General features: G+C 41.7%; 2 protein-coding genes across 4 annotated transcripts in view; one reads left to right on the plus strand and one right to left on the minus strand.

The window, feature by feature from the left end:
- Styxl2 (serine/threonine/tyrosine interacting like 2) overlaps nucleotides 1-15,800 on the minus strand; it is a 33,307-nt gene extending 17,507 nt beyond the window's left edge. Inside the window, exons 1-2 of one of the 2 annotated variants that reach the window (XM_074047575.1) lie at nucleotides 15,606-15,800; nucleotides 14,747-14,924 (exon numbers count right to left, since the gene is read on the minus strand). In XM_074047575.1, the coding sequence (XP_073903676.1) occupies nucleotides 14,747-14,856 (110 nt within the window). In that variant the 5' untranslated portion in view covers nucleotides 14,857-14,924; nucleotides 15,606-15,800. The remainder of the gene's footprint in view (nucleotides 1-14,746; nucleotides 14,925-15,605) is intronic. The other variant, XM_074047573.1, reaches the window with a different exon arrangement.
- A 2,443-nt stretch (nucleotides 15,801-18,243) lies between these two features.
- Nucleotides 18,244-21,818, plus strand: part of Gpa33 (glycoprotein A33) — a 32,426-nt gene continuing 28,851 nt past the window's right edge. Inside the window, exon 1 of one of the 2 annotated variants that reach the window (XM_074047585.1) lies at nucleotides 18,244-18,462. Coding sequence is in view for 1 of the 2 variants with exons in the window: in XM_074047584.1 (XP_073903685.1) it covers nucleotides 18,420-18,462 (43 nt within the window). In the remaining variant the exon portion in view is untranslated. The remainder of the gene's footprint in view (nucleotides 18,463-21,818) is intronic. The other variant, XM_074047584.1, reaches the window with a different exon arrangement.

A 21,818-nucleotide genomic window follows, 5' to 3' on the forward strand; every position in this document is an offset into this window, starting at 1 on the left:
TGGAGACTTCAAGCTCTTTTAGTTCATCGTAAATTATATAATAGGTTACTGTGAACTATAGTTACCCTTCTGTGCTATAGAATACTTGAACTTATTCTTCCTATCTAACTACATTTTGGTACCCATTTTCCAACTTCCCTTAATCTCCCTCCCTCATACCTTTACTATTTCTTAGTTATTGCTATTCTCTTCTACTTTGGAATAAACTCTTTCAAAGATTCTACATACAAGTGAGAACATGTGTTACTTGTCTTTCTATATCTGGTTTATTTCACTTAAAAAGTGCTATAAACATGGGAGTGCAGTATTTCTCTCTCTTTCTCTTTCTTTGAGACAGGATCTCACTATGTAGCAGGCTGACCTGTCTCACTACATATCCTAGCCTGACCTCAAACTTTCGATTGCCCTACCTTTACCTCCTGGGATTGAGATCAGATGCATGCACCACCTTGCCCAGCACAGGTATCTTTGATATATTAATTTTATTTCTTTTGCATATGTTCAGAAGTGGGATGCCTGGATCATATGGCAGATTTATTTATATATTTTTTAAAGAAATCTCCATACTGTTCTCCATAATTACTGTATTCATTTACATTCCCACCAGTAGTATATAAGAGTTTCTTTTTCTCTGCATCTTCACTAGCACTTGTTATTTTTTGCTTTTTGGTTAACAGCCATCTGAATAGCATGATATCTCATTGAAGTTTTGATTTGCATATCCCTGATTGCTAATAACATTGAATATTTTTTATATATTTCATGGCCATTTGTATTTCTTCTTTTCTTTCAGTACTGGGGTTTGAATTGGAGCCTCATGCTTGTGTATCAGGTACTCTACCACATGAGCCACACCCTCAGCTCACACGAGCACATTTTAAATTGGATTTTTTGTTGTTGTTGTTGTTGACTTTTCTTGAGTTTGTTATATATGCTGATTAATAATCTCTTGTAAGATGAATACTTTGTTTCCATTTATTTGTGTCTTCTCTAATTTCTTTCATCAGTGCTTTGTAATTTTCATTGTAGAGGTCATTTACTTCCTCGGTTAAATTTATTCCTAGGTATTTTTTGTGTTGGTAGCTACTGCTAATGGGATTGTTTGATTTCTTTCTCAGAATGTTCATTTTTTGTTGTATAAAAATGCTGTTGAATATTGTATGTTGATTTTGTGTCCTGTGCCCTTACTGAATTCATGCATTATCTCTAATGGTCTTTGGTGGAGTCTTTAGGTTTTTCTCAGTGTAAAATCATTGCATCTATACAATTTTTTTATTTCATTCTCTTTTCTAATTGTTCTGGCTGACTTCCAGAATGACATTGAATAAGAGTATGAAAGTGTACATTCTTGTCTTATTCCAGTCTTAGAGGAAATGCTCACAGCTTTTCCTTGTTCAATATGATCATGAGCATGGGTTTGTCATATATAGCCTCTGTTAAGTTGAAGTATCTTTATTCTATACTTAATTTGTTCAGAGTTTTCTTCACGAAAGGCTATTGAATTTTATTGAATGCTTTTTCTGCATCTATTGCAATGATAATATGATTTTTGTCCTTCATCAATTAATGTGATGTATTACATTTATTGATTTGAGAATGTTGAACCATCCTTGAATTCCTGGGATAAATCACCTTGATCACCTTTTATGATCTTTTTGATGTGCTGCTGAATTTTGTCTGCTAGTATTTGTGGAGAATTTTTGCATTTGTGTTCATCAGTGATATGAGTCTATAGTTTTCTTTTTGTTGTTGTTGTATCCTTATTTGGTTTTGGTACCAGGATAATGTTAGTCTAGTAAAATGAGTTTGGAAGGATTTCCCTTTCTTTCAATTTTTTGAAATAGTTTGAGAAGAATTGGTGTCAGGTTTTTTTGTTTTTTGTTTTTTTAAGATTGGTAGAACTAAGCAGTGAAGCTATCCTGTTCTTGCCTTTTCTTTGTTGGGACACTTTTTATTACTGATTCACTCTCATTACTCTTTATTGGTCTGTTTAGGGTTTCTGTCTTCATAGCTAAATTTTCTTCCAGGTTTTCCAATTTTGTTGGTGTGTAGTCATTGATAATAATTCCTAATGATCCTTTGTATTTCTATGGTATCAGCTTTTTTATCTCCTTTTTAATCTTTGATTTTATTTTGGTTTTCTCTCTTTCTAGGTTAGTCTAGCTAAATATTTGTTGATTTTCTTAGCTTTTTAACAAACCAACTATTTTGTTGATCTTTTGTAATTTTTTTTTTGGTCTGTATTTCATTTTTTTCTGCTCTTATCTTTGTGATTTCTTTCCTTCTGCTAATTTTGAATTTGGCTTGTTTTTGCTTTTCTAGTTCCTTGAGCTGCATAATTAGATTTTTAAAAAATTTTAACTTTTTAATTGTTGTGCTGGATGGAGGTACATTGTGGCATTTACAAATCTTCTTATAATATATCAAATATATCATACTTAAATTCACCCCCTCCATCATTCTCTTTTATCTTCTTCTCCCCCCATTCATTAGATTTTAAAAAAAAAATTTGGCAGTACTAGGGGTTGAACTTGGGATCTCATGCTTGCTAGGAAGGTATTCCACCCATGAACCATTTTGCCAGCACCTTTTATGTTAATTCTTTTTGAAATAGGATCTCATTTTATGCCCAGACTTTCCTGTACTGTGATCCTCCTATTTGTGTTTCCTTGTGTGGCTGGCATGATGGATGTGCACCACTGTGCCCAGATATTGGTTGAGATGGAGTCTCATAAACGTTTTGCCCAGGCTGTCTTCAAACCACAATCCTGAGTTCTTTCTCTTTGGTTGTTTTTCATGAGCATTATCTCTTTCCTGAATTTCTCATACCACAAATTATTTTTTTAATGTCGTTGAATTTTCTGTCTGTATCTTTTGTGTCTCATTTCCTTAGAATCAGTCTTTTAAATTCCTTCTCAGGCATCCCTTTTTCTTTAGGGTCAGTTGTGAGAGAGTCATTGTGTTCCTTTGGAGACATATTGTTACCTTGCTTTTTCATACTTTTTATGTTGAAATTTGTGCATCTGGTGGATCTGTTGAGTTGAGCAATTTTTATAGGGTAGTTTTCATAGCAAAAAACTTCCTTTTGAAGATGTGTCTTAGGGTAGGCTACGCTGGTCTTGGTTCCAGTTGGGACTCATACTGTAGTCTTTGTATAGCTTCTTCAGCTGAAATGATTGCTGTGGATGCACTGCATGTAGAGCCTATCCGTCTCTGCAGGCTGTGCAAAGGTGGGGACATTCTAGTGGCCCAGGCAGATGTGACACACAGCAGTGGGGGTAGTGTACATGGCAGTGGAGCAGGATGTCTATGTGGTGCAGAGCAAACCTGTCAGTCTCCAGAGGCTGTAAAGAGGTAGATTCACTCCATCATGCAAGAGTATGTGTATTGCAACTTGCTTGGAAGTAGAGGCAGGATGTCTTTGTGGTATGCACATAGCTGTCAGTCTGTGGTGGCTTCATTGAGGTGGATCACTCTAGCAAGCCATGTGATGTGGCACAGCTCATGTAGCATGCACCTGTGAGTCTCCACACGTTGTGTGATTGGAGCTTCTCTAGGAGCCTGGATGGTGTGTTAAGCATAGTAGTGGGGGCAGGGTATGGTTGGTTTTGGTCTCAAAATGGCACCATACAGCAACAGCCATGGTAAGGAAAGAGATTATATGAACTGAGTTTCTCTTCTGGAGCAGTGTTGCACTGCTCCAGAAGAGAAAGCCATCTAACTAGGCTTTAGGCCACAAGGGCTGCAGAATTCTCCAGCATCTAAAACTTTATGTGTCCATGGTGCCGATGTGGGCCACTAGGGGTCTCTCATTTACATTTTTCCCATTGTGGAAGGAGTTTCCAAAGTTCATCTGGTCCACAGTGGGATACTTGGGTGGTTGCTGCCAGGGACTGTATTCTGTTCTTTGCCAAGCTAACTGGAGTCTTTGTGTTCCACCATTTCTCCATTCCATCCACACTGCACACAAGCACTCTTTTAAATATTCTGGCCACATATAGCTGGTTATTCTTTGTTTTTGATTCTTCTTGTAGTACAGTGCCTGTAGTCAGCCATCTTGCCATACTCTCTGAGTCCAGCTCTTGAGGAAGATGGCTCCTCCCCTCCCTGGCTCTTGGCGCTCTCCCTGGAAGTCCTGAACTGCCATGTGAGAAGTCTGATTATGCCTAGACCATTGATTTGGAAAGGCCATTGATCAGTGGTCCCTGCTGAGCTCCCAGCCCACAGCCAGCTGGAGAATTCATCTCTGATCACCCCAGCTGATGCCACATAAAACAGAGATAAGCCTCCCAGTTAAGTCTTGCCCAAATCAAGTTCAGTTATGTCCTGCCCAAACTCCTGACACACAAAAAAGGGAGCAAAATAATACTATTGTCTCAAATTATTAAGTTTTAGAGTAATTTGTGAAGCATGAGTAGAAATGAAAACAGTGCTTGTTATTCAAAGGGCTTTTAAGTGTGTCTTAAGCAGATGCTGTGGTATTTTTCTCCCTAATAGTGATAGAGAACTAGTAAATATCATCAACTGACCCAAATATGTTGTGGATGTGAAGTAACAACAAAATATTGCCAGTATGGGTGAACAAAACCTGCTTCTATCCTAGACATCTGAGCTCAGGGTTATGGTGGTCTTGGTTTTCAAATGTACACACTTCATAAAACTAGAGTCAGCATCTCAAATTTTATATTAATTTGAGTCATATTCCATGTTAACAGTATTTTATTATTTTATTGATTAATAAGCTTACTTATACTGCTATTGATAACATATTAATCATTTTATTTGCTAAGAGCCACTGTTATATAAAATGAGATTGGGGCAAAGCAAATCCATGGTAATAAGTTTTGCATTATGGTGGGGACTGTAAGGGCTTCTTTGAAAAGCCCCTCATTTCCCCTATAAGGTCAGCTCTCTTTGTCCCTCTGTGGGCCTCCGGGGCTCTGCATTCTCATGTCTGTAATCAGTATTCCAAGTAATTGACACAGTCTGGAAATAAACACAGGAGGCACCCTCACCTGTCAGGTGCACAGAAAGGCCCCACGAGAAGGTGGTGTTGTGGGATGGTGGCCTAGGGTCATCTATCTGGTGACCCTTGATCATGCTATTTTCCCTAAACACACTGATTTCAAATTGTGAGGATTTGTTTTTAATTGACAAATATGGGGACTGAGAATCTGACCTAAATGTACCTAAGCTCTGAGGCTATGGGTGTGATGGTGGAGAATTTGCAATTAAAATTGGACAACAGAAATGACTGAGAATCATCTATTTTCTCTTCTTATGGGCATAAAGACTAAATTTTGACTAGCGAGTCAGAGAATCTGAGAAGGCACATGTGAAGACCCTACCCAGTACACTTTCAAGAAGTTGGCAGCTATGTAATTGTGAAACAAGGAGAGTAAAGAACAGATTTCCTCCTCAGCTCCACCATGCCTATGTCCCTGGCTGCTCATGTTATCCCGTGTGGAATGCAGAATGCAGATAACAAATATTTTTATGAGTCAACTGCTATGAGGAGAGATATCTATCTAATAGTCTTAGGCCATTTGCCACAGACATGGCTTATTAAATCTAGTAAGAAGGGATGTGTGGGAAGGACCTAAAAGGTCCCTTATTTTCTGCACAGAAGCAAGATTGCAGAGAAAAAAAGGAGGAAGGAGGGAGAGGCCTGAATATCAGCCCTATTGATATTTGCAAGGTCAGTGCGATTACAGACCTAGAGTTTTTGATTTATGGCCATATCTGTGCCCCAAACGGTATTCCTGTGATGGAGTGAGATGACACTCACACCCTGATTAGAAAGCAGCAAGGCTGGCTGTTCAAAAGAGACAGGCAAGGAAAAAGAGGATCTAGGATCGATATATACTTCATCACAGGACCAGGAAGCAGCAGTTAAAAAGCCTTGAGGGTGAATTAAAAAGAAACAATAAAGCGGAGTTTGATGGACTTCCTAACCAGGACTAGAAGATGGTGCAGTTTTCTTTAAATGCGTATTTTTCAAAATTGCAGACTGTGACCTATTAGTGTACTATAAAAATCAGTTCAATGGGTTGTAGTCAGCATCTAGGAAAATAAGGAAAAAGAGAGGGAGGGAAGTGGGAGACAGAGGAAAGAGGGGAGGGAAGGAGGGAGAAGGAAAGGAGGGAAGAAAGGGGGAGGGAGGGAAGAGCAAATGAGTGAAAGAGGGAAGGAGAGAAGGAAAGATAGGAGGGAGGAAGGGAGGGAGGAAGGAAGGGGCAAAGGAAGAAAGAAGGGAGGGAGAGAAGGAAGGAGGGAAAGAAGGAGGGAAAGAAGGAAAGGTCAGATGTCAGTGGCTCACGCATATAATCCTAGCTAGTCGGGAAGCAGAGATCAGGAGGATTGTGGTTCTAAGCCAGCCCAAGCAAATAGTTTATGAGACCCTATCTCAAAACAAAACAAAACAAAACAAAACAAAACAAAACAAAAACCGCAAAGAAAGGGCTGGTGGAGTGGCTCAAGGTGTAGGCCCTGAGTTAAAGCCCCAGTGCTGAAAAAAAAAAAAAAAAAAAGAAGAAGGAGGGAGGGAAGGCAAGAAGGAAGAAAGGAAGGAATAACAATGGATAGCACCATCCACTGTAAGGGTAAGTGTAGTTTGGGAAATTCTTTAAGATTTATATAGACAGGTACATATACTCCAATATAAATGGTTTGTCCTACTGTAGATTACAGTCAGCAAAGTCATTGCTTTAAAGTCATTGCTTTAAAGCACTTGCCAGGCAGGCCAGACACAGAATGGAGCAGAATTGGGGTGCTTCCCCAGACCCCACTGCAACTGATCACCTCCTGTTAAGGAGTCCTTTGAAAATGAAATGGAGGCAGAGGCCCAGGAAGGGCTGTCTTTTATTGATTTGGCTTTTGTGACAGAGAGCCAAGTTTCTGAGTTCCTTCTAGCTTCTGAGTGTTCAGTCACTTCAGAGAAAATGACCACACACAGGCAAAGTACAGGCACTAAGGACACTAAGGAAGCAGAGGAGTCCAGAGATTAAAGGAGAGTGAGTTTTAGCGAGCTTCCTCTTGGGCTTAGTGAAAGAGTGAAGTGGAAATATCTTCACAGGAAAGGAAACGTGAAAGAGAAAGGGTAAGACAGGAGTTGTTTGGAGGAAACACAATAAGTACACACAGAAATGACACTTCCAGTCCCAGCACCCAGAGCTGGCTGGCTGTAGGAAGAAAAAGAGAGCCGCACATGTGAGGAGCTGTGCTGTAGGTTGAAACAAAAATGGGAGAAAGCTCACCCAAAGCAGACTACCGAAGACTTCCTAAAAACTGCAAAGGCTTGCAAAATTCAAATCTGAAAAGCCAAAGTGACAAATGGATTTTGACTTGGAAAGATGAAAGGGGAAATAAAAAAAAATATATCTTCAAATCAGGAAAGAGAAGGAGCAAGACTCCATTGCTTCTGATTCAAGAAGGAAGGGACAGGCAGGAGTGGGTGGCATCACAAGCACTCTGGCTTCAGGCTATTTATCTGGGTGGCTGGGAGGTTGATGGAGACCATGGGGAAGGGAGAAGCCCCAACAAGTGGCCCTGCTGGACAGGCAGTTCTACGCTTTAGTGTTAACTTGTGAACTACCTAGGGAAGTTTTCCTGTTTAGAAGATGGATGGCTCTCAAAGGAAAGGTCTTTCCTCAGAAAAAAATTCAAAGCCTGCTAGCTTTGAATTTAATGTGCTGAAGGTCAGTGCCTGACCCAGGCAGAAATGAAGATTTGCCCGTATTCCCTGTCTACACCCTTTTCTTGGGCTCTTATAGGAGATGAGATTTACAGAAGTGGCTTGAAATGTTAAGACCCCCTGCCAGAACATTAAGGGCATTTTATCTCTGAACCAATTTTGCTTGATTGGTAGTGGTTACATGGAACACTGGTGAAATTTTGCAAAACACTGTCCTCGTTTCACAGGAAAGGATGAAGTTATGTCCTCTATGGGCTGATCTAGGGCTGGAATGGGTTGAATAGTGGTCCTCCAAAAAGATACAACTGCCAGAGCATGTGAATATAATTCTTAATGAAGTTAAATATCCTGAGATGCTATCACCCTGGATTAGGATGGGCTCTATAGCCAATGACAAGTATCCTTGTAACAGAAAAGGCGATGACCAGGAAGAAGGAAGGGGCAGAAACTAGAATAATGATACCACAAAGAAATTTCAAAGCTAGGAAGAGACAAGGAAGGAGTCTTCTCTAGAAGGCGCCCAGAAGGGAGTGTGGCTGGGCCACTCTTTTGACTTCAGACTTGTAGTCATCTATACTGTGAGAGAATAAAGCTATGATGACTTTAGCTATTGCTTATGGCAATTTGTTACAGAAGCCTCAGGAAACTGGTACTAGAACTAAGAGTCTGTTAGTGAGGTATTTGCTGATGTGGTATACAATTTTAGAAAGATGTAAACTTTTACCTGAAGAGCTAAGACAAGAAGGATGGAACTTCAGGCACTTACTAGATACAGGGAGGACTACTGGGATGGGGACAGTGACCATAAGTGATGCTGTGTTGCTGATAATACACTATTTGCTTATGGCAGACTTAGAGACATGTGAAGCCTTAACGGCTGCATGTTGAACTGTGGTTAAATAAAAATTTCTTGACATCACACGTTACTGAAAGGAATTGGTTGTTGGATCTCTTCCTTTGGAAGGAAAAGGGAAGAGAAACACCACTTACCAAATAACAAATATGCTTTTATATATGTTGTATTTAATCTCCACCTCTGGGTAAAACTAGTATTCTCATTTTGTGATTAAGTATGCTGTTGTAACTAATGAGCTGGAGAGCAGAGTGACCTCAGTTTTGATCCCAAAACCACCACTTAAGTTTTTTCCATAGCACCATGCCACCTCCTACAGCAGGAATTTATTTTTTTTATGGCTTTAAAAAAAACAGCTTTATTTGAGGCACAGTTGAAATATAAAATGCACCTACTTAAAATGTATACATTGGTGAGTCTGACATATGTACCCACCTGTGAAGCCATCACCACAAACAAGGTTTCATTTACCCATCATCCCACAATGCTGCCTCATATCTCTTTGTCAACCCTCTGTCTTACCCCTCCCTGCCTTGTTGCTGTGTTACTCCATGTTGCTGTATGAATCAATAGTTTATTCCTTTTTATTGCTGTATAGTATTCGTGTATAAATATACCACAATGTGATTATCCATTTACTTGTTGATGGACATTGGGTTGTTTCTGGGCTGTTATAAATAAAGTTTCTATGAACTTTCATATACAAGTCTTTCTAGCAATATAAGCTTTTATTTCTCATGGACAAATACCTAGAATGTCTGGACCATATAGGTATAGGTATGTTTTCAGGCAGGTGCATGTTTAGGTTTGTAAGGTACTAGCAGTTCATTATATGGTTGCACCATTTTATAATCCTACCAGCAATATAGGATTGTTCCAAGTTCTGCACATTCTCACCAACATTTAGATTGGCCAGTCTTTTTAATTTTTTATATTATAGTAGATGCAATGACAGCTCATGGTGGTTTTAATTTGCATTTCTCTAATGGCTAAGGATTCTGAGTATCTTTTCATATGCTTGTTGATGACATATGGATGCATATCTTCTTTGGTGAAGCATCTATTCACATCTTTCGTCCATTTTTAAATTGAGTTTATATCCTTATCACTGAGTTTTGAGAGTTTTAAAAATATATTCCAGATACAAGTTCTTTATCAGATATGCAATTTGCAAATATTTTCTCCCAGTCTGAAGTCTGTTTTTCATTTTAAACAAATGCTGTAGATTCATTCAGCTGGGCTGTTTTTAGCCTGGTTCTGTGCAATGCAGTGGGATTGACTGAATGACAGCTTAAAAGCCTGTGCAATTGTAGTTGTTTACACCTCAACTTTACAGTGACATAGTGGGAAGAGATAACTGTGAAGTGTCCTCACATGTTTGCCTTCCTTGAATATTTCTGAAAAGAACTAGCTGATTTGAGATCTGCTTCTAGAAGCCAGTTGTTAGGAGTACACACAAACCCAGAGGGAATCAAAACCAGTGGGGTTTAGTAGCAATCACTGAGAACTCAGACAAAATGTGCTCTAGACATGGGACCATGTCTCAGGGACACTCAGCCCATTCTGTGGGTGAGTCCTTCAGGCTGAACCTGTACTGGGTGCTAGAAAGGCTCAGGATTGAATGTCATTGGAACTTTTCTATTAACAGATGCTTTTGTTCCATGGCAAGCTAACTTTATGCAAAACCATGAAATCAGTGGAGTGGTCTCCACTGCCTTCTCTCTCCTTTTTCGGTGACTACCCCGTCTTTGTGTGAACTATTTGCATTCTCCAAACAATTATCTGAGAAGCTAATCAAACCAGAGTGATAGATGTTTAATAAAATGCATATTCCCTAGGGCAGGATTTAAAAATATATGCCAGACTTTATCTAACCTAGTGTTAATTGGACAGCTCATCATGTTGTTTAAATATCCTATAACCTTACTGACTAAACACTAAGTACTGCTACAACAGTCCAGTACTTATTTTGTGGTACACATTCGTACTTATTTCTGTGCAGTCTGTATCAGGAGTGAGCCCACTGGGTCAGAGGACAGCCATTTGCTCAGTCTTAGTAGATATGGTGGAATAGTTCCAAATGGCTGTCCCAGTTTACATTCTTGCCAGCAGTGAATGGGAGTTCAGATTGTCTCACATCCTCCTTTATATTGTTACTGTCAATCTTTAATTTTAGGGAATCTGGGGAGTGTGAAATAATATGGAGTTGTAGTTTTGATTTAATTTTTTTCATTGATTTCTACCTTAATTCTCCCACAGTTAAAGAAACTTGCATAGCCTAGAACATGGTTTATTTTGGTAAATATTTCATGTGTCCACAATAAGAATATATATACTTCAATTGTTTGGTACATGTCTGTAAAGGCCAATTAGGTAAATTTTGGTTTTCAGTTTTTTTGAACTTCCTGAATTCGTAATGATTTTTTGGCCTCATTCTATCAGGTTTTAAAAAAAATACATTTGGCTAAAATTGTAAATTTTAGGTTTTTCTTCAGTTTTGTCAATTTTTTGCTTCTTATATTTTAAAGTTATGTTATTAGATCATAGACATTTAAATTGATTGTGCCCTCTTGTGAATGGAACCTTTGATTACTGTGCAATTTCCCTCTTTGTGTCTAGTAACGCTTTTATCTGGATGACTACAACTTCACTGACTTGGCTTCAGTTTGTGTTTACAGTGGCAGTAACCTGTATCTTCCAAAGATGACCACAATATTTCCCATCCCACTCGCTCTCTTTACCATGTGACCTTATGCTCCTCTGACAGAGTGATGGAGTCTGTGTTGCTTCCCCTGAAACTCTGTGGATCTTTGTGACAGTAGAGTGTAGCACAACTGATGCCGTTTGACTTTGGAGTCTAAATAAGAAAATTCAGCGCACTTCTGTCTTGTTTTTTTGGATGCAACTCTTGGAATTTAGCAACTATACTTTGAGAAAGCCTAAACTGGCTCAGATGAAGAAATTATATGAAAAGAGAATCTTAGGAGCTTAGGATAATAGCCCTGGTGAGTCACAACATGAAATGCCAATCATGTGAAGATGCTTCTGTGACACCAGCCCGGTGTTGTTGAGTCGCCTTCAGCCTTAAAGTCATCCCGTCTTCAAATCCTTCCAGTTGTGACTCCAGACATCTTAAGACAAGCTAACTCCACTACCCCTTATTCAAGTGCCTAATTATGATTGTAATAAATTATTTTATGCTACCACATTTTGAAGTTATGAATAATAGCAATTAGAACAGCATAATGTAAGTTTTCTATTCTTTGTTAACCTTTGTATATCCTTATTTTCAAAGCAAGTCTCTTGCAAACAGTATGAAGTCTTTTACAAAACTAAATTTGATGATTTTTGACTTTTAATTGAAATATTTAGTCTACTAAAATTTAATATAATTACTTATATATTAGGGTTTAAATCTACCATTCTACTTTTTCCTTATTATTTGTTATGTTTTTCCTGTATTTCTTTTTTCCTTCTTTTAGATGGATATTTTATTTCCGCATTCGCTGTATACTAGTTACACATGGTATTGCAAACCTTTCTAACAGTTACACTAGAAATTGTAATATGTGTCCTCAACTTCCCAAATTTACAGCTTTAGACAACTTTTCAAGATGACAATCATTAAGCTGAGACAAGGAGGGAGGACATAATCGGGTTGAAAACTATCCAGCAAAGAACTTAGGATGTAGCTACTAACACATGGGGTTGTCTGATTTACGGAGAAAAAAATTATTCAGTTTTTGAAGAGATCATATTTTCAAAGAAACTATGAGCTTTAAAGAGCCTTTGGGTGGTCTAAACCTTAAAACAACCCCTGAGTTCCACATATCCATGAGCAGGACATAGTCTGCAAAAGCCATGGAGCCTCTAGGCAGACATGCTTTCCACCCCCTTCACTTGTGGCTGTGGAAGAAAATGGATGAAGAAGAGGTCCAGAGGGTGGTGCTAGAGGTTGAGGAGAATGATAGATAGGAGAGAACCTGCAGAGAGCCTCATCGTAGTTAAATCTGGTTTTCCCTACATCTGGGGCTGACAAGCTCACCAATGATACCACTGCCTTAGCTCCCACTGCTCCTTTTATAGGATGGAAGCTTTTATTGCAGTTATCCTGCAATAAACCATGAGGTGTTACCTTCAGGTTTGAGAGAGAGATTTGTGCCCACTGGAGAACACAGCTTTGACCTAAATGCAACAGTAGTCAGAGAGGATTTTGGATTGTCCGCCTTGGGAGGCTTTCTGTGAGTGGGAAGAAAGGTAACGTGGATAGACTGCCTGGAGAGGTATACTGTGGCTGAGACTATTGTGTATTAACAAACTCTTTTCCTCTTTTTTGTGGCCCATAGACCTTGTTTTCCACTCTCCCTTGGAAGAAAGGATGGCCTTGCTAAGTTCTAGCCATTGGAATATGAGCAGAAGGGAAGCGACCATTTTCAGAGCTGGCCCAGAAGAAAACCTCCTGGGAGATTCTCTATGATTGCTCTCATTTTGTCCTGATGCTGGTGAGCACGTGACTTTGGAGCCTTGTGCTTAAATGGTGGGCCTGCAGGCAAGGAAGCCTCAGTTCCTAAATCTTCAACAGTCTTGGAACTTAAGTGAGTGAGAAAGAAATGTTCATTTGTTGTAACGACTAGCATTACTCTAAGTAATACACAAAGCCATCACACCCCAGCCAAACACAAAGCTACCTTTGTCCTAACAAAGGAGTGTAAGGGGGAGGATGTATTTAAAATCTTTTAATCCAGAAAATTTTTCTGAGAGAGAACATAATACTGATTTTTAAAGGAGAAGTCTCCAAGCTACTGGGGGCAAAGTGCCTGATCCATGAACCATGGCACCTGCCCTTGCTCCTGTCTCACTCCAGCAGGGGAAGCCTTAAACCCTGAGAAGCAGAAGTCACTGAGACCCCAGGAGAACTGAGGGAAACTGGAGTCAAGTAGAATCACAACTACTTAGAAATAAGTGTTCCTTGAGATACTTTAGCTGGGTCTTTCCTTTCCTTTTCATTGACGAGGAGATTAGGCTCAAGAATTTCAGTGACTCTTTACATAAGTTTGTGACAGGACTATGATTAGAAGTCAGGTCTCTGCTATCATTTATGGCAGAAGAAAATGGACAGGCGCTCACAAACTCTTACTTTAGCAGGCAATGAAGCATGACATTTCCTTAGTCTCATGGTTTGTCTTAAAAATTCATGCAAATTTGTCAGTCTACATAATACATTCTCAGTGTTTTTAATGTAAGAGAAATTTTAAATTACTTGTCATAAAATGAAGGGGACTCTTTAGGAAGATGTTTATCTAACCCTTGAGTATGGTGCCACTTGCCCCAGGCATGCTTATTTCCCAACTCAGAAGAAACAGTGCGGACACTTGTGGCTCTTGCCCATAATCCTAGCTACTCAGGAGGCAGGGATCAGGAGGATTGTGGTTTGAAGTCAGCCCAGGCAAATAGTTTGTGAGACCCTATCTCAAAAAATCCCATCACAAAAATAGGGCTGGTGGAGTGGCTCAAGGTATAGGCCCTGAATTGAAGCCCCAGTACCGAAAGAAAGAAAGAAAGAAAGAAAGAAAGAAAGAAAGAAAGAAAGAAAGAAAGAAAGAAAGAAAGAAAGAAAGGAAGGAAGGAAGGAAGGAAGGAAGGAAGGAAGGAAGGAAGGAAGGAAGGAAGGAAGGAAGGAAGGAAGGAGAGAGAGAAAGAAAGGAAGGAAGGAAGGAAGGGAGAAAGGAAGAAAGAAAGACACAGCTTAATCATGGATGCAAAATTATTTTAGTACTCAGCCTGGCCCTATGAGCCTCTTCCCTTTCCTAATCTCTTCTCTTACACTCTTTGGTCTATCATCCCCACATCCAGCTCTAAGCTTAGTGGATCAAGCACACCCTAAGGTAGACCTGCCAAATTCCTTCTCATCCTTCCTGGTCCCAGCAAGGAGTAGCATCTTAAGGAAGCCTTCTTGGGCCCTTTCAAATTCACTTTTTCCCTTCCCCAGCGCATTGCACTGTACACCCTGGAGATATCAATATCTTGCACTTCTCATTCCACATTGCAGCCAGTCTGTTTGCCTCCCCCAGTATTGTTTGCTGAGTGAGTGTCCATAGGTGGTGATCACATGCTCCCTGGGGGCCCTCCTCACCATGTCCCCCAGTCCCCTCCCTAGCCACCCTGCAGGAATGTGGATGAGCTCAGCACTGTGCACTTACTGGCTGGGGGAAGGGCTCCGGAGGTAATGGGCCTGCACAGCCCTCACATCGGCCTCATCCTCCTCACTTGGAACCACCTGCTCCTCCTCTGGGTCTCTGCTGGTCGCCATGACAGCCTGTTGGTCTCTGTCAGTTTGGCAGGAAAACGGTGGTTAGGGAAGCAGGTTCCAGAGGTTTCCTGGCAAAGGGGTGTGTCAGCAATGTCACCTTGGAGTTGGGAATGGGGAGGTCATCACCTGCTAATATTCCAGTAGGAAAAAGACCCACAGAGAAAACTTAAACAGACCTGGTCCAGCTATTATTAATAGGACACCAAGAAATGACACAGTACTTAAGAAGTGGCAACTTGGTTTTTTTCACAGATGTCAGTAGGGAAGAAGTGAGGGGAACCAGAATTTTGCATAGATACAGCTGTAGAAGTTAAAGAGCAGTGAATTAGGGGTTGGCAGAGAGACTTAAGTGGTAAGAGTACCTGCCCCTAGCAAATGTGAGGCCCTGAGTTCAAATCCCATGCTACCAAAACCCCAAACAAACAAAACAACAACAAAATTACCAAGAGCAGTAAATTCCCCAAACTAAGAAGGTTTTCTGTTGTAATTATAAGGTATCTCTGTGGTACACACACACACACACACCACCTGCACTAATGTGTATACCTTTTGTCGGTACCAGGGGAGGTATAGCTGGCCCTCTTTGCAAATCTAAGCAAGACCATGCTGTCAAGACCTGTGACTCAGCCACCATCCACAGCCTATTAAGTCCCCAGAAGCTGGGCCCTGACACTCAGGGCAGAGTTGCTGCCCCTTTGCTCCCAAGTCTGGGGGAAAAGAGGGACAGACTGAGGAAAAAGAACGCTTACCTCTGACTGCCTGTGAGTCCACACTGAGGGAGGAGGACTTGAATTGCAACAAAATGGCCAGAAGCTCTGACCAGGATTGGCAAGAGGGTACCGAGCTCTCTTCTCTCTTCAGGGTTGGTTTCTTCTCCGAGGGGAACACAGCTGTTAACAAGAAACCTTAGCCACTCTCTAAATTTAGCTTCTGCCCCACAGGCTGGCAGGTCTCTGGCAGGAAGGAATGCAGACTGGGGAGCCAGCAGGCCTCACTTAACTCTTTCCCTCCTGGCTGATTCTCTGGACACTGCCATTTAGCAGTGGAGGTGGAAAAGATTCACACTTTGTGGATGGAGGGGCCTAAAGAAATGGTTTCCTCAAGACCCTCTCTCCATGCCCTCCTGCCTGGGGCAGTTTGTTCAAAACACTTCTAGAATAGTCTAAATCAACAGACCTAGAAGAATAAAGAAACTTCCCTCAGCCCCTGGCACCTTAGAGAGGCCTAGGAAAAAACATATCAACGATCCAGAATGGGGAGGGTCCTTGGATAGACAGATACGGGGAGAGCGCCATGTGCAGTTAAAGAGAAGTCATTGCTCATGACAAGGATGACACTTGTTTTAACAGAGATGTCCATGGAGCATACGCTGGGCAGTTGTGCTTCCCTCCTCATCCTCTCCCTTATGCTCACAGCCTCTAGTGATGGTGGGTTGATAACCTTGGGTGATACAATAATTCCATGAGCTTTATAAACTCTTGAGCCACACTCACTATTTCCCCCACCACCACCACTATGATTGAAAGAAAGCCCAATAACCTAACAGTTCACACCTGTCACCCACAATTCTATAATTTCTCTTTCATCCATTCATCTATCCATCCATCCATTTGCCTACCTGTTAGCAAATATTTACGGACATTTACACATCAGGCACTGTACTTGACCAAAGTTAGTAAGACACATAGCTTAAAGTTGCCTTTCTTCCTAGCCAGCTGGAAAATGCCCAGCACCTAGTATCATTAGAAATTGGCTGAATGAATGAATGAGCTCACAGTTTATTAGAAGGAATGAGGCACAGACCAAAAATAACTCAAGTGTAAGACAGAATGTAGTTAGGGTCCTAAAAGGGATCCAGAGTGTTCTGTGAGTTCAAAGGAGAGACAGAGCCCTTCTGACTGGAGAAGTCAGAGAAGGTATCATGGCAGAGATGGTGATATGTGAGCTGGCGTTTTGAGAACAAACTAGATGATAACAGCGGATATACTAGGGAGAAGGATTTACCAGGGAGGACAGAATGGACAACATTCTAGGGTAGGAAGGAATGAGTTCTGGTTGCAAAGAGATGTCTAAACATGGGCAGAACATAAGTTACATATTCTAGAAGATAATTTTGGGAAGATAGGTTATGTTTGAGAACAAATGGTAGAACACATTAAAGACCAATTTAAGGAGCATGATTTCATTTGTTGGGTTCTGTGGAGTCAGTGACAGGACCTAAGGAGAGAAGTGACATCATCAGTACTGTTTGTTAGGAGGACTTACTTGGCAATGGTATTATAAAATGTTGGGGCTGATAAACTATTATATACAATGAGAGAATTCAATAAGGGACTAAGCAAAATATAATAAAAAATACCTTTTGTATGTCAGCCAAACCTAGTAGCCACAAAGCACTGATAAAATAATTTATGTAGGTAATTCTGGACTCATAATACAAAGAAATACTAGGGAAAGTATTTGCAATATTTATCACATCCAAAAGCTGGTTTCCCTACTATACAAATGGTTAAAGAAATCAATAAGCTAAAGACCAGCAACCTGATAGCAATCTGTGCAAATGAACTACTTAGACTCAGAAAAGGAAATACCATAGGGCAGAATATCATGACCCATTAAAAGGAAGTTGGCAGGGTGAGGTAGATGGACAGAAAACTCTCCAAGGTAGTTTGTTAAGTAAAAAAAAAAATTTAGAGCATCATTACATAACAGAGGATATGACATACTAAAATATTTGCGCATATTTTAGCACACATCTAGAAAATCTATAGAAGAAACCCATAACAGTGGCTGTGCTCAAGGATTATGATCCCCACAGCTTATTTATCCCCTTTTAAGTAGGGTGACCGACATCTTGATTTGCTTGAGACCCAGGGAGTTCCCAGGACAGGGGACTTTTGAACTGAAAACTGGGACAGTGCCAGGAAAACTGAGACAAATTGGTCACATTATATCCAAGATTATTGTCTTTGTTTACCTGTGCATTTGCTACTGTCCCGGCTACATTATGAACTTTGAGGGCAGGACTTCCTGCCTTCCTCGTGACTGTGTCTCTGCCATGGTGTAGTGGGGATTGTAGAAGTAGAGGGAAGTAGAACAGATCATATTAGGTCTTGAAGTGCTTTAGCAAATGTGGGCAACACCTTCTTTTATTGGCTTGGAATACTACCTCTGAAATCATTTCCCCTTTTATTAGGAGGCAATAACTTCCTGACGTTACAAGAGAGGTCCACACCTTAGGGGAAGTCCAGGACTTTGTACCCCTGCTAAATAAGAAGGCAGGGGAGGTGACCGGCTCCAGGAGGAAAGTAGGAAAGATTCCTCTTGGGACCTTTGGTGGAGGAGGTGGAGCAGGAGCCCAACCCCAAGTGAGCTCACCTGCCAGTCCAGCAGAGGGGTGGGGCATATGGGCTGGGCCAGGCAGAGGTGGGCAGGAAGCCAGGAACTGCAGGGACCTCAGGGTCTGCCAGGCCAGAGGCTGTTGTAGCTTTAATATAGTCAGCCCAGACCTGTCCTGTCCCTGCTTTTGCCAGGCTGGGTTTGGGGAAGAAAGGATCAAAACCATGCTGGGGAAGATGTGGCCTGTGCTGTGGACGCTCTGTGCAGGTGAGTAGGCCTTCTTCTGTCCTGCGCCCAGGGGTGGGTGAGACATAGAGATCAAAGGCTGAGGAAAAGTCTCTCCCAGAGGCCTCCCGGGGCAGCCCCCAGCAGCATTGTCCTGTCCACTGGCAGAGCTACACTTTCTATTGTTCTGGCAGCAGTTTCTAGGTCAGTGCCAAAGTCAAAAAGGTCCTCATTTCTATACTAGTAAATAAAATCTCAACCCCTTGCTGGAATGAAGAGCTCAAAGTACCCCCAAGACTGTATTTCCCTATGTCAAATTAGAACAGAGGGTCAGACGTGAGGTCTGACAAGAGAAATAAAGTATTTGAAATCATAGTTGTCCCAGAAAATCCTGCATATTCACCATGTAGGATTTTAACTGTTGCCTTAAAACCAGAGCAAGACACAGTTGTGGTACTAACATCTATATCACTTTATAGGGAAACTAAGGCAGAGGGATGATGTAATGTGCCTAACATCATGCACAGAGCAACAACAAACTAGAATCTCTCAGCCCTGTGGGCATTGAAAACTCTGAAGCAGGGAAAGCCTCCCAAAATAGAAATTAGGCATTTTATGGATCTGTGGATGAATCCAAATTAAGTACTAAGTAGTGAAGGAGTGGTGTGGGTGAAGGTTGGAATGGAAGTTTTGGCATCAGGGTACCTGGGCCCAGAAAAGACAGAGAAGGGAGAGAAGGAAATTGAGAAAAGAGGGGTTTGGGAAATTTTAGAAGTACCTTTAGTTCAGTGTATTTGGCCATCAGCTTCCAATTCAGATCCTGGAAGTTGCAGGCTACCAGGATCCAGCAGTGGGAAGGGAGTAAGAGCCACACAGGAGACTCAGGAGCCCCACACCTGGGGAAACAGAGCCTAGGAGATTTTGGTTCAGAGTTCCCCTTTCAGCACATAGCAGGGAGCCCAGGACCACCAAAGCCACCACCCCACACAGTTCTCCCAGATCCCCAGGCTTCCTCTCCTGCCCCATCACTAAATCCTAGCCCTGGGGCCCTACATAGAGGACAACCTGCTGGGGAAGGAAGAGCTGGATCACATTTGGAAGTAGACCTGGAAGAAATTAATTAGCTCAAGCTGGCTCAGGCTCTGCCAGTAGGTCCATCTGCCTGGAGGCAGAAGGCTCTCCGCCATTACCCTAGGTGTCCTGATTGGTTCATTCCTTCATCCACAAAGCTCCTTACTGAGTACATCACTTGTGCAGGTGCCCTAGGAGTGAGGCGACCAGAATGAACAGAGCTGCAGCCATCAGGTCCAGAGGAGAGAATGCTTTGGTCCCAAGGGAGGGAGGCTGAAAGGAAATGGCTATCCTATGAGTCTCTGAATCTCTCCTCAGCCAGAACTCTCCTCCATGCCCGGCACTCCCAATCCATAGCCTTGCATTATAGAGTTCAGGGCCACCCATGCATGAATAAAAAGAAGTCATATTGGCTTAGGGGAAAATCCCAAACACAACTGCTTGTCCGGTAGAAGATTGATAAGTGACATTAACTCTGAATTGCCTGGAGCAGGCTGGTTTGCCTGTGAGGCATGTGACCCCTAGGTGAACTTATCCAGCAGAACTAGTTCTGAGACATGTTTCCCCACGCACTGATAAAGTGTGTCTTCCGACCTCAGCCCTTCTCTCTCCCTCCCAGGCAGCTCAGCCCAGAACCATGTGCCCACCATCTTTTCTTCCTCTATACCTACCCTAAGAGGAAAGGGGCCAGAGCAATGGGGCAGAGGAAACCTTGCATAGTGGCCAGCTCAATACCAGAATTCACCAAGTGGAAACATTTGGTGGTGAAGTAGCCATTGCCAACCCCAGGGGAGCAAGAGAAGCTTTCCAAGATCAAATCTGAAAGCAGTCAGGCCTCATGAGAGGGCTCCACCTCCTACTGTGTACAACAGAAGAGGCCCAGGTAGGAGGAAGGAAATTAGGGAGGGCTTCCTGGAAGAGGTGGAACTTGTGTTGGGCTGTAGAGGACCTATTGGTCAGTTCCTTTCTTCTTTTCTCCATCTGATTGTGCCCACTTGTAGATTCTGCTGATGACTGGGAGGAAGATGTCTAGCTGACAACATAGGCCCCAGGCTCAAAGGACATTGGGGAAGGAGATGATATCACATAAGGTCTTATGGAGGTGGCCTGAGTCGGTGTACTAGAAAATTTAAAAAAACAAAAAAAAATTAACTGAAGTTGGCCTGCTTTTTATTATCATGTGCTGATGGTGGTTCCAAACAGAATCAGTGACAAAATACACTTCGCTGCCAGGGAGATGTCCCCCCACATCTTGACACCCCACTACCATCATAGGCACTGGAGTGGGGTGCCTCCAGCAACTCTTTTTTAGCATGGGGGAAATTACTTATTCTTGCTAAACCTCAGTCTCCTCATCTGTGAAATGCAGAGGCTAATTAACAATGTGTAAAATGCTCCTTGTGCCCCCATAGGGTTATTATGGATTTTAACTGGGTTTGCACATGTAAGGATCTTAGAACAGTGCACTCAATGGATGCTGGTTGTTGTGTGTAGTTACAGGAGGTCAAAAAGCATTAGTGACTGGTCATCTGAAAGCCTTGGTCTTGTGGACGTATGCCAAGAAAGAGTCAAAAGTCAGTGCAGATGGGCCCTAAGTTATCACCAAATAAGCCGCCATGTGCCAGACCATTCGCTAGAGGTAATGCTTCAATCGGTGCATAAAAGCAAGGATCTGCTACTCTGGGAAACTTTTCAGTCACCAAACTCCAGGAAAGATGTGATGTGATGGGAGTTACAGGTACATGAAAGAAATACATAAAAAGGACCTACCAGGAGAGCTCCAGGGGGAAAGTCACAGATCAGCTCTGCCAGAGCCATGGAAATCTTCCAAGACTTGACAACAACAACAACAACAACACACACACACACACACACTGTACCTTCCTAGAACTACAAGAAGCTTCCTTTTTAAAAAAGTTAAATCAGAAAAACTAAGGAAAGTACCACTTTACAGAGAAATAAAGGAATCCATCATACTAGATGAGAAAAAAAATGCTTTTTCTCCTCCTATATAAAAAAAGTTTTAATAAACTCTATGTGCTTGATCCATGGTGGAATTTTGATGAGAACTAAGTTACCACATTGCAGACTTTCTGAGACTGATCATGTTAGAGTCCTTCCCTGTCATCTTCATTAGTGGCACAATCCCCAGCCGATGATTTTCCCCAAATGTGTAGTCTTCTGCTTGTTCACTCTGGACAGCCATGTTCCTATTGGTTTCAGGACCCTGGGGTCTGCGCCATCAGAGAGGTATGTCTGAGCCCAGGGTCACTAGGCAGTTGCCTGGCTGAGGCTAGGCAGTTTATCAGGCTTAACCTCAGACGTGC

The sequence above is a fragment of the Castor canadensis genome, chromosome 11 (assembly GCF_047511655.1).
Source record: "Castor canadensis chromosome 11, mCasCan1.hap1v2, whole genome shotgun sequence".
NCBI lineage: Eukaryota > Metazoa > Chordata > Mammalia > Rodentia > Castoridae > Castor > Castor canadensis.